The sequence below is a fragment of the Patagioenas fasciata genome, chromosome 8 (genome assembly GCF_037038585.1).
Source record: "Patagioenas fasciata isolate bPatFas1 chromosome 8, bPatFas1.hap1, whole genome shotgun sequence".
NCBI lineage: Eukaryota > Metazoa > Chordata > Aves > Columbiformes > Columbidae > Patagioenas > Patagioenas fasciata.
Window position 1 is genome coordinate 30,293,529 of NC_092527.1, and position 12,473 is coordinate 30,306,001.

Consider the following 12,473-nt stretch of genomic DNA (forward strand, 5'->3'; position numbering starts at 1 on the left):
CCTTCATCCACAGTAAATCCTCAGTGGGAAATGTTAATCTCGCATTTTTGGCAGTTTCAGTGATAAATTGCTAATATATCCAGGCCTACTGTTTACCTCTGTCTAAATCTTTTTGATCTTTTATTTGAAGATCCTTTTCTCACAAGCCCCCCCAGTCTGATCTCATTGTAAACTGTACAAGTAGCTGCGTTCCGTGGTGCAGGGAGGGATCGAGTGCAGCGGTCGGAGCTTCAGCAGGTGCCTGCTCAGGTCTCGGTAAGCGCTGGTAAGCAGTTGCAGCTTTGTGACCTGTGCTGAGAATTGGTATCAAGCGTGAAAATATGTTTTTCTGGGGGATAACGGGATCTAGCATGGGTACTTAGACATTTAGGTTAATAAAATCAGTTGTAAGTATTGGAGAACATGAAAGAAGTATACAACATTATATCAATGTCAGAAAATGCAGTTCAAATTAACTTAGTCTCACACAGGTCTGCAAGAGACCTCCTGAGATACTAAATCCAATCTCTCTACTGTCACATATCACATCCTTTAATAAATGTTAGGAGCTCCATCTCCAAGGCAGTTAGGTATATTTTCCTTGGCCAAAACAATGTACTTTGTACTGTGTTCGGCACATATCATTTTTCCTCACAAGACGACCACAAATCAGAATTTGCTCACCTTTGTGTTCTACTACGCCATAAATACTGTCCATGGGAAAATGAGCAAAGGCAATAAAATGCATGAATTGCAGTGTAATATATCGGTTGTTCTCTTGTATTTACAACTGATTCTCACAAAAAACCCTGCCTGCAGGCCCACGGCCTCTGACAGGTTCAGTCCTCACAGCCTGGTCTTCCTGAGCTCTGAAAGCAGATTTCAGCACCTGCCGAGTCACCTTTCTTGGGATTGGGCCTTGTTTGGTGGAGGAGCCAGGGGCTCTGCCCACGTCCTCGCAGGTCCTGGAGCTCGGCTGTTTGCAGGATCTTGTACCCTCTGCCCGTGTCAGGCTGCCAGCAACCCAGGGACACCTTTGGCCAACTGAGCTCAGGTGGTTCTGCTGCCCGTTTTCTGATGAGATTCTGCATCTCGAACAAATTGTGTGCCTGAGGAGGGGGGAAAGAAAGGGGCTGTGTCGCCTCCTGAAGTCCCAGGGGAACTTTGGTGTTTGCTTTGGTCAAGGGGAAATGCTCCCGCATTTGTTCCGCTCTGATACCCATAGAACAAATTTATTTTCCCAAGCACTCCGCTCTCTCTGCTGCATACATGAGAAGCGTGTACGGCATGAAGAGATACAATATTGAGGTTATTATTCTTATGATTGATTAGATAGGTCCTGATTTATTAACGCTTTCTAAAGGAAAACCTTCAATTAAATTGACATCCAAATTCAAGTTCAGAGGCGGCAGCACCGCGCTGTCCTGACCAGTGGTGTTCACTCAATGTCATATTTCCCATCACTTTCAAAATACTGATATTCATTCCAAGCTGCATCCTTTTTTCTTTTCCAGATGTTTCAAGCTAATGTCCTTTTAAAATTACATTCATGGGTATTCAATATGTAATCAATCATATAGTTTAAAAAAATTGTTGTTCTGTCTCAGAGGACTTTAATTCCATGCTACTGATTTTTTTTTCTTAATAAGTAGGAAACTTAGCATCTCAACTAAGACAGAGCCAAGCAAAGCAGTAATGTGATTACTTTCATCAACACACCACAATGTCTTTTACGATGGTAATATCACATAGGAGGTTTAAGTTGATTCTCCACCTGAAACAGTTTCTGTCTTGCAAGTATTTCAAGGATACTTTAGTATATGAAGGATTTGAAATAGGCTTTTTTGAATTCACGCACTTGAATCCACTTCTAGGTGGCCTGATTTTCACACCTTGGAAACACTCATCCTTGCAGAAAGCCAGGGAACAGCTCAGTGCGAGTTGCTTCTGCTGAAATGCTGCTTTTTGGTTAATCTCTGTGAGGAAGCGGGGTGAGTTTTTGAGGACAGTGACTATATGGTCACTGGAGGAAAGGGCAGGGAGGAGTATTGAGGATGGTTACTGTGTAGATAACTTTCTGCTGCTTTGTTAGCATTTACAATACGGTTGCTTTACTCCAAAATCTGTACTTCTGGATCTCGGAGGCTTCCTTGCGTTGATGTGTCCACGCACATTTCCCACTCCCTGACTTCTGCCATCTTCACAGCAGGTACGAAACCAGATCAGAGAGAATGAACCAAGGCCAGGGTGCCCCATCATTTCTCAGTCTTACAAAAGATGAAGACAGATTAAGGGAAGGAGAAGACAAAAGACTTTACGGTGTTTCTCTGCATTGCTTGCAGAGCTTTTAGTTCTCCTTCCCCTTTCTCTTGCCCTGATCCTCATTCTTTGTTTCTGTAGCTACTTCTGTGCTTCTGCCATGGGAGCAGTCTGTGGTGCCGGAGAAGACATCTCTTAGGAACATGCTCAAAACCAGCTCATGAATTAGGAAGGACTCATGTGCTTCCACTGTACTAAAAGCAGAAGGGAGTCACTGAGCCCAAAGATGCTCTAATTTTCCCAAATCTCTTCCACACTTACCAAGTGGTAAAGCCTCTTTCTTACCGATTATCAATCCTAAAATGGTGGAGAGAACAGAAACTAGAAAGGGACACCGAATGAAATCTGCAATGTTGAACTGTCATACCCGTTTTCTGTGGTGAGCACACTCCTCTGAGGCACCTCCGACCTTGCGTTGTCCCAGCAGTTTGCTGAATGTTGTGTGTTAACTGCAAACCAAGTCATTTTTGCCTTACAGAATGCAACCAAAATCATGAGATGGATGAATAATTGGCTAAGGGTCTCTGTACGTACAGCTCGTGGAAATGAACTTGCAGTAGCAGCCATACAACAGGGTTTGGGTGTTTTTTGTCTTGTTTTAAAAAGTAATTTGATTTCATGGCTTTCTGTAGAATATTGTAATAATTCTGCTGTAAATAAAATAAAATCACAGTTTGCTGAGATGGCCTCTGCTTGGTTCATGGAAAAGTCTCATGAAATATAAGTGATCCATGAGTGAATGCAACAATTTATAATTGTTAAAATAATTGAGTGTAAAAAGTATTTTAACATTGTGCAATGTGGGGCTCCCTGACGGGAATAGCCCGGGGTGGGAGTGTGGATTTAGCACAAAAGAAAAAGGATGTTGTTTTCAGTGATTACCCTGGCAGTGGGAATTCAGCTTGGGGTTGTATGAACTCATTTCTACCCCCCCAGTCTATGGTCGCTCATAGTGCCACCCTTCCCACTTGGGTAGGGGTGAAGGAGCGAGGCGCTGCTGTTTGGCAGATGGTGACTGTGGCACCCTGGGACAATGTGACTGGAAGGCACGGATGCGTGAGGAGCAGCTTGGTGTCTGCTTGGGTCACGTACCAGTGATGCGAAACACACCACCCACCATCAGCCACCAAAACCACCAGCTGTGTCTGCCCGTGATCACAGTGAAGCTGGTGCTGACTGCCCAATGTCACACTGATCAGGCACCTTGGGGTGAAAAACACACTTTAATTGGGCTGTTTACATTAAACATTTTTTTCCCCAAAGTTTAAAAACCAGAAAAAAATACAAAAATATTTTAGAAGATCAACAAACTACACTTAAAAGTGCTTCAGTTCAGTCCCTGCGCATGACACGTCTCACCGTGCTGCTATCAACAGGCGACCCAGGTTCCCTGCGAAGCACCTGCATGTACTGCACTTGCACAGGGAGCCCCCCAAGCCAGAGGCCCACTCAGAAGCACCAGCACGTGCTTCCGCAGGGCCTCCTGCTTGCAGCCGGCACAGCGAGCGTGCAGAAAGAGAATCCCAGCGCAGTGAGCAAGCTCAGTCCCAGGGCTTCTGACAAGGCCATTTGTCTTTTGGGTGGGAAAGGACTGGTTTCCTTATTTTTCTTTTCTGGATAGTTGGCCAATTGTTAAAAATTTTTTTTTATAGAGCTGGGAGTAATACAAACCTGGACTGGGTGAGACAGGAAGCCCTTGTCAATTCAAAGACATATGAACCTGGGAATTCAGGGGAGCTAAGCCAAATATCAGCAATAGGAGCAAATACCCATGCAAGGGCCACGTTGGACACAAAGCCATTCCAATCTCAGCAGTGACAATGCACTATTAAGCCTAAGTGGTAGCTGACCAGCAGGGACACTTCAGCACTAAGGCAGTGAAGAGCCCAGCTAATTCTCCACGGGCTGCTGGCAATGCTGCCCAGTGCAGAGCAGAGCTGGCTCTTTCCTTAAACCCCAACACTTCTTTTTCTTCTGCCAACATACACTTTTTCACCTGGGGACAAAAAAGTTAAAAGGAGGATTATTTGAAAAGTTCATGTGGGGAAACAAACAAACAAAATCAAACAAATAAAAGGGGGACTGTGTGGATATTCCAGCAGTTCCCAGAGCTGGGCCCGGGAATCCTTCACTCCCCAACAGGCAAACTCTGCTCCTGGGGACAGCCGGTGTTCTCACCTTTCTCTCCTTTCTCTCCTTGTGGGCCCCTGTGCCCCTGGCGTCCTGGTGGACCCATCGGTCCGGGGTCACCTGAAGGAATGAGAACACCAAGTTTGCCCTTGAGAATGACTGGCCCACGACCAGCGACACGCCAGGGTAAGACCAAGCTGGTGCCTGGGCCAAGATCCTGAAGGTGCTGCCTTCCCTGCAAGCAGCCCTGTGCTGACTATCTGTGAACACAGTGCTGCATCCTGGGCGCTACAGGGCTTGAGAGGAAAGGATGGCAAGCCTTACCTTTGGGTCCAGGATAACCCCTCTCCCCCTTTTCACCAGGTGGCCCCTGGATGGTACCATATTCTGGAGAGAGACATGAAGGAGATGATGAATGAGTGGAACAAACCACTTGCAAAAGCCTCTGTGCTCACTGAGAGCAGCAGCGCGTCACACTGGAAGGACATTTCTCTACGTTAGATGGGATTAGACTGACTGAGGGCAGGTTTTTAAAAAATAGGTTTGGTCTCAGCAAAGTCCCAGGGGAGGCTGTGATCCCGTTTCACCAGCACTGCTCTGCCACCCTCTCTGGGTGTCCTGGCTGTCACCAGGCCTGAAGCTGGCCCATGCTCAGGGAGGGGAATCTGAGAACAGAACAAGCAGCTGTGTTATGTGCCAGCCCTGCCACACTAAAATGAGCCACAACGGTTGCAAGCACAGTGGCCTTCGAGGTTTGGGATGAGTTTCCTACAAGTAGGGGGAAAACCTGATGTCCTTCCTAATGGTGAGACTCCTCAGCAAGGGACAAAGGCGATGGAAAGAGACTCTGCCTCCAGCTTTGTGTCTTGATTGTATTTTTGCAGCATGCAAAGGTGCAAAGATTACCAGGTGTATGCAAGGTTGGAGAAGTCTCATGTGCATGAGCCACAAACACTAAGTCAATGTGTCACTCACTTCTAAAGAAGTCCATGAGGTCCTCGGTGACATTGCCATAGGCTGCAAAAACCCTGCTGATGCCGGGGGGACCAGGAGGGCCTGGGGGACCCACGGGTCCCTGTGCAGTGTAAGACATCAGGTCCTGGAGAATACCTTGGCCTGGGAAATTAAAGACGTCATTTGAAAGGAGCTCTGGGAAAACTGGCTGGCTGCAGAGGCAGGAAGGTGCACGGCAGAGCTGCAGGCAGCAGGAAGGGTGAGGGAAGTGAACGGTGTGACACCAGGCACCCTGGGGTGTTAGGAATTGTGGGCTGGGACAAGGAGGATCAGGACAAGCAGGTGTCCCACTCACTCTGTAGGTTCTCTGACACACGGAGTGCCAGCTCGGTGTAATCCAGGGATCCAGTGAAGGAGTCGCTGTAGGATCTGCTTGAACCTGCTGATCTCCTGTGTAATTCTTCCTCTGTCAACAACCCATCACTGCCCATGGAGGCATCATAAGAGCCACCGCTGCTCCGTGAGGCACTGTAAGATGACATGCTGCTCATGGAGCTGCCGTATGAGCTGCCAGTGCCCAGTGATCCCTCATGGGATCCCTCAGCACCAAGGGATCCTCCATGTAACCGCTCGGAAGTCCGTAACCCATGGTATGATGAAGACATAGACCCAGCCACTAAGCCACTGTCTCCTTTGGGTCCTGGTGGTCCCCGTGGCCCAGGAGGCCCAGGTGGCCCTGAGATGTAACTTCGAACTTCATCACCTGCAAAATTCAAGAGGGGGGACTTCAGGGACACTGGGGTACCTGGACCCCCCAGGCTTGGCAGAGGTCCTGTGCTACCACCTGCATGAAGACTGGAGTGTGATATTCTGTCCTGCCCATCATCACAGCCACCCTCATTCAGTGCCATTTCTCAGGCATCCTGCACCTACATTAACCTTGATCTCTACAGAGAGCACGACATCCTTCGCCTTGCCATCCCTCCTACAGTTTTGGGTGCCTGATCTTGGAAACATGCCCAATGATTTTACAGAGGGGTGCGCTCCCATCAGGCCTATTTCAGCACATCTGCCCAAATGGCTGTTTAGTGACCAGTTTTCCACACGTGAGGGGATCTCCATTTTTTGTACAGGGTGTCGTGGACAACTTGCCAGCATGAGAATTCAGACTAATGTTGCTTCATAGCTGGCTCAATGCTGCCCTCCAACCCCTACATCATCCATTGCTCTGTAGGCAAAGAAAATGCTCTTCTCACAGCGAAATTTTGCAGGTGACCTTACTAAGGCCTCACTATTCAGCACAGGCCAACTGTCACTGCCCAGCACCTGTCCCTTTGTCTCACAACACGCACTTCTGCCTCGCAGTCAGACTGAGAGGGGCCGAGCCTGTGGGTGCAGTACAGTCCTGCACAGCCCTGGCTGCAGAGCCAAGGTGCTGCTGCACCCCAGTTCAGGGAGGGTTCCCACAGGACTGGCCCAGCTGGGGCAGAGCCGGCAGCCTGCGCACAGCAGAGCACAGCGCGGGGTGTGTGCAGGGAGGATGGGCGGTACCCCTTACTTTTCAGGTACTGGATCAGCTCGCTCCTGAACTCGTCACTGTGGGTGATGTCAGCATAGGACAGGAGGCCAGTTCCAGAGAAGCCTGGTGGTCCTGGAGGGCCAGGAGGGCCAGGAGGACCCTGGACTCCAGAGAGGGACGAATATCCCACACCTTGAGAGAGAGGAAGAATTATTTTCTGACAGTGAGAGAACAAGGAAATCACACATGTCTGGAGATAAGTTTAAAGGCTCCAATCCCAACTTCCATTCCTTTCCAGCTGACACTGATGCTATTTTTAAGTGACCTTGTTCTCAGCAGGCAGTCACAGCCCCTGGCAAACTAAATCTCAGTCTCAGTCTGCCCAGCACCTACAAACAGAATCTCCCTGCCAGCTGTGAGAAACACAAGTGCTTTACTTTGTAGGTAAGCAGAGATGTCCTCCAGAGAGGTGCCAGGTGATCCAGGGATCCCTGGAGGTCCTGGGGGCCCTGCAGGTCCAGGGGGCCCGACAAGACCACCGAATTCAGAGTCTGTAAGAAAGACAGAAGTGAAGAAAACAAGTCACCCAAACCATCACAGCCTTGATGAACGTTCCCTGATGACAGAGCTAATGTCAGCTACAGGCAAGTATAAAGTGCTTTTTTCTCCCCAGCACATTCTGGTGCAGCCTTCCTGATTCACCTCACTTCCCTGAGTGTAGACATCACATGGGGAAGTCAGGAGACCCCAAAGAGGTAGAAGTCCCTATTTTTTTTAAATATACTTTTAAAAAGAGACATAAGAAATTTCTTTATGGTGCCAAATTTGGAGAAGACAAAGGGCTCCTCCATCCCTAACCCCAAGACAGCACCTGGCTGCTGCTGCTCTGCACAGGGGCATGGTGACCTGTGTGCAGTGCCTCACGGCCTGTGCAGGTGCTGGCAGAGCCCAGGAGGCCTGAAGCACCACTCACTAAGGCAGAGGGACCATCAGCATCTCATGGGGTGATGGGTAAAAGGGGAAATTCTGTGCATAGGCCTATAAAAAGGACTCTGGGGGTGTGTAAGGACCTATGGCAGCAGAGTAAAGAAGTCAGCTTACTTCGCAGGTATGCTGTCAGGTCACTGTAAGATAGACCAGGTGTCCCTGGAGGCCCAGGTGGTCCAGGGAGCCCAATGCTCATCCCAGAACCTGCAAAATCAAACAGATCCAAGAACAGCAGATTATCAAAACAGGCTGTTACAGTGGGAGCAGACAGGCTGCAGGGCTTGTTCAAAGGCAATGCAGGATGAACTCCTGCAGGGTGGCATGATCCCATCAGCAGGCTGTGCTGGGAACCACGGCTCAGGCTTTGTTCTGGACTTCGAGTTAAAGCTTGCCTTGTTAATCCCAAAACAAGGACACCTGCAGACAGACATCAGGACTCTACTCTTGGCAAAAGCCCTGCACATGTCAGGAACTTCTGACACAGGGTGGGGCACCCCAGGATATTCAGCTCGGCTGTGACCCACTGATGCATGTGCTGCTCTCCCTGTGTTCACTTATCTGCAAGCAGCTCTGGTACAAAATTTAGCATCTTTGTGATTTGCTCTAATGAAATCTCTTTGCTAATAAAATGCAGCTGTCCTGCTTGATGTGTTTGGGGTGCTGCTGTTAAACAGCAGTTTCCTGCTTTCAGAACTGAAGAGGAAATTCCCACCAACTTTGGAGAAGCCCTTTAGTGAGATGTAGTCTCTGAGGACAGTTTAGAGAGAGTTAGCACATACTAGGCTGTGCTTTTAAGCAAATAGTTGCAGCTACCAGGACTAGGCACTATAGCAGTGCTGTTGGGGACGCTCCAGAGTTGTCTCTGTCCAACAGTTCTTACATGTCATATCACCCCTTTACAGATGGGAAAATGAAACAGAGAGGTGGAATTTGTTTCCAATAACTTTAAACTTCTAAGAGTTCCTTGCCTGGGCTGCCTTGACATGAAGATCAACTCTTCCACAGATAGATCCTGGCCACACAGCCAGTGTGGAAAGGGTTATAAAGGCACTTGAAGTTGTTGGTGGGACTTTAAAGATGGCTAAGATGCAATAATGTTCCTAAGTTCAGTCATTAGCAAAGCGGGAACTCATTACTAGAGTCTGTGCACAGTATCTTAGCTACAGGGTATCCTTGTTCTCTTCTGAGTCTCTCACAATCCCTGTGAGGAGGTCTCTGTACATAGGGATTCACACAGTTGACACTGGAAGAGTTTTCACCCACAGCATGAACTTTCTGCTCAGCTCCCAAAGGAACAGAGGGAAATGCGCACTAATAAAGACCATTACTTGACAAATAGCTGATAAACCGTCTGGTCAGCTCATCATAATCCAGCGAGAGAGACATGCCATCTCCCCCTGGTCCAGGAGGTCCTGGTGGGCCCCGAGGTCCAATTAGATACTGACGAATTTCTTCTCCTGGAAATAAAAAATAGATCTTTTTAAGACTGTCCAGCTGCTGCAAAGATACCAGGTGTGAGGAGTTCCCAGCCTGTGAGCTGAGGCCCCACCACTAGGAGACCATTACAACCTATGGATGCAAAGATCCATTCCCCGCCCTACTGTTTTTCTGAGTGTGAGCTGCCCTGTGTTTGGTGTCAGAAGCATTTGTGACAGGGCTGGGAATCTCCTACAACCCCAGGCTTGAGGAGGATGATAATTTGAATTGCTAAAGGCACCTACTTGTGCTCTGTTTCTTGAGGACACCCAGGACAACAGGATGGGCAAAGGGAACAAAAAGTGTCTCAGCTGGGAAAGACCATGCTGAGTTCTGTGGCATTTCAACAGCCATTTCTCTGTTTGGGACATGGAATCTGATTGACTCCCCACTGGATCACACAGAATGAATACGATGTTGGCCAGTATCATCAATACCTTCAGGTACAGCAAAATGACATCCTGGTGATTTACATATCAGCCCACAGTAACAGTGTGTACAAAAGAACAGAGAGCTAGGTATCCTCCTCACCTTAATAACAAAGACACAAAGGCTTTGGGGTGGGCAAGAAGGAATGTGGGTGACCCTAAAAGAGTGGGGGAGCTGGAAAGCAGAAAGCCAAGGTTTAGGGAAATTATGAGGAATTCCTGAAAAGGGGGGACATAGGCAGATGCCACTTAGAGAGCCAAGGAGGGAAAAGGAGGGGAAAGGGCAGGAAACTGCAAAGTTACAACAGTGGGTATGAAAAGCAAAAGGTAAAAAAGTACAGCTCCTGGAAAGCATGCAGACTGTCCAGAACAAGACACATAAATCTGTCTCCAGAGGATTTGGATGAAACATTGCAGGTCTTTCAGCAGCAACTATGGCAGGCCTTTGCCCTCCAAAGCAGCTGCTGGTCACCCCAGTTGGAGACTGGAAGAGAAGGGCAGTTCTCCAGGCTGCTGGGATGCTTTACCCCCAGCCCTCATGTTTCCCTTGAGGGTCACTTACTCTGCAGCATGTCCAGAAGTTCTTGGTACAAAACGGATGTAGTTGATACCGAACTGGCAAATGACTGATAGCGATCTGAAGAGCCTGTGGGAATGAAGGCAGGATGAGACAGCAGGCGAAGAGGGGTCAGGCAGGGACAGAGGAAAGCTGAATTAATCCAGTTTAATTGGTGGAATGGGCTTCTCACACCCCCAACCATGTCTCACACAGTCTTGGTCATCTCCACAGCCGTATGGTCTGTGCTCTTCTGACTGAGATTCCAGGCTGCTTCCAAAAGCACTGAGAATATCAGTTACTTTAGGAGGGCCTCAAGCATACAAAGCAGCCCCAGAATACGTGAGACCACATATACCAAATAGAGCCACCTCTGTTTGGGTCTTCAAGGTGTCACAGGGTCTAACAGCTAATGTTTAATGTAAGACTTTTTTAAACAGCAGCAATTATTAATTAATTTAACCATTAAAACAACACTCAGAGGCCACCTCAGCTGTGTGGAGTCCTGGGCCAAGACTGCAGAAAAAGAATTGGGGTGCTGCTATTTCAAAACCGGTGTTTCTCCTCTAGTTCTTACCTCCTAGGTGTCACGCAAGCTCAGCCAAGAGTGTGGCTCAGTACTGAGCTTACCAACATGGTGCTTACTTGTCATATAGCTCATGACACGGGTAGCCAGCTCCGCATAATCCAAGCTTGTCCCATCTGCAGTAGTGATGACTCCAGGTAGGCCTGGAGGGCCTGGTGGGCCTTGGGCACCAGTCAAATAATGCCTTACACTGTCACCTAGGTAGGAAGCCAAAGATACATCCGCATCACTAGAAGGAAGACAATGGCCATATGCACAACTACTGGACCCTCTTCCCCTGGCAAAAGCAGGCCAACAGAAGGACGGTTCTGCAGAGGCCACAGCAGGCAACAGCACTTCACAGGATTCAGCAAAAATAAGGCCAGAGCAGTAGGGGTGCTGCTTCTAAAGGGAGAGTGACAATGGGCCCAGGGAGCAAAAGAGAGATAGGCATGCACCTGCTGACCCACAGCAAACTCTCATTATACTCACTCTTCAGGTAGTCAGCAACATACTGCTGAATCTCTTGAGACGAACTTCCACCTGGGCCAGGAGGACCGGGTGGCCCAGGAGGTCCTGGTGGTCCCTGAATTTGTCTGGATCCACCTGCATAAAACATTGTAAGGAGAAGGAATGTTTTTGGCATGATTGCATTAGACCAAGTGATCACAGAATCACAGAATGGTTGGGGTTGGAAGGGACCTCTGGAGATCATCTAGTCCAACCCACCTGCTTAAGCAGGTTCACCTAGAGCAGATTGCACAGGAATGCATCCAGGCGTGTTTTGAATGCCTCCAGTGAAGGAGACTCCACAACCTCTCTGGACAGCCTGTTCCATGATGCTAAAGTGTGCTTGCATTGAACCCTTACCACAGGTCTGGAAAAAGCTTTAGGAATGGATTATGAAGGAGCTCCCCACCTCCCTTTCTAAACATGGTCTGAGCATGGGCTATTAGGCAGTATAATGTCTTCAATTAATTTGACATCTTATAATTCAGCCTATGCAGCTCTGCAGGGCTGAGTCCAGAGACCTTCCTGGCTTCGTACAGACAGATGTGGTCAGTTTGTGTACCAGAGTGCAACACTGTGCAGAAATACAGCTGGAGCTCCATAAAGCACTCAGGCTCATGGGGCTCACCTCACCGCCCTGCTGCTACCAGTCCCAGCCAGCCTGGGCAGAGCCAGCTCAGGAACCTCCTCACTGACCTCCACTGCAACACAGAGGTGAGCCCTGTATGATTTCTGTCCCCAAGGTGTCAACTGACACCTGGTGCTCTATAAGGTGTCTGTCTTCCCAGCACCCTGAGGTAGTATTGCTAGAACAGTGTGGAGCAGCAGAGGCCTTGTTCATATGGAGGGACACTGAATTTAATCCATACGCGCTTTTCATGAAACTGTGTTAATGTCCTGCACACAGAGATGCTCTTACTCAGAATAAAAGCAGCTTAATTGACAAGAATCCACCTGAAGGTAAGTAAAACTCAATAAAGGGCACTTTTATTCTGATCAGAAGAGTTTCCACTAGAGGGTTCAATGCAGCTTCCTTAATCCCTTGTGGAA

General features: G+C 48.4%; 1 protein-coding gene across 1 annotated transcript in view; it reads right to left on the minus strand.

The window, feature by feature from the left end:
* Positions 1-3,502: 3,502 nt before the first annotated feature.
* Positions 3,503-12,473, minus strand: part of COL17A1 (collagen type XVII alpha 1 chain) — a 42,659-nt gene continuing 33,688 nt past the window's right edge. Inside the window, exons 46-57 of the mRNA XM_071812120.1 lie at positions 11,406-11,519; positions 10,994-11,131; positions 10,355-10,438; positions 9,217-9,345; positions 8,003-8,092; positions 7,339-7,452; positions 6,941-7,093; positions 5,738-6,145; positions 5,404-5,544; positions 4,753-4,815; positions 4,477-4,548; positions 3,503-4,294 (exon numbers count right to left, since the gene is read on the minus strand). Coding sequence (XP_071668221.1) covers positions 4,248-4,294; positions 4,477-4,548; positions 4,753-4,815; positions 5,404-5,544; positions 5,738-6,145; positions 6,941-7,093; positions 7,339-7,452; positions 8,003-8,092; positions 9,217-9,345; positions 10,355-10,438; positions 10,994-11,131; positions 11,406-11,519 — 1,553 coding nt within the window. The 3' untranslated portion in view covers positions 3,503-4,247. The remainder of the gene's footprint in view (positions 4,295-4,476; positions 4,549-4,752; positions 4,816-5,403; positions 5,545-5,737; positions 6,146-6,940; positions 7,094-7,338; positions 7,453-8,002; positions 8,093-9,216; positions 9,346-10,354; positions 10,439-10,993; positions 11,132-11,405; positions 11,520-12,473) is intronic.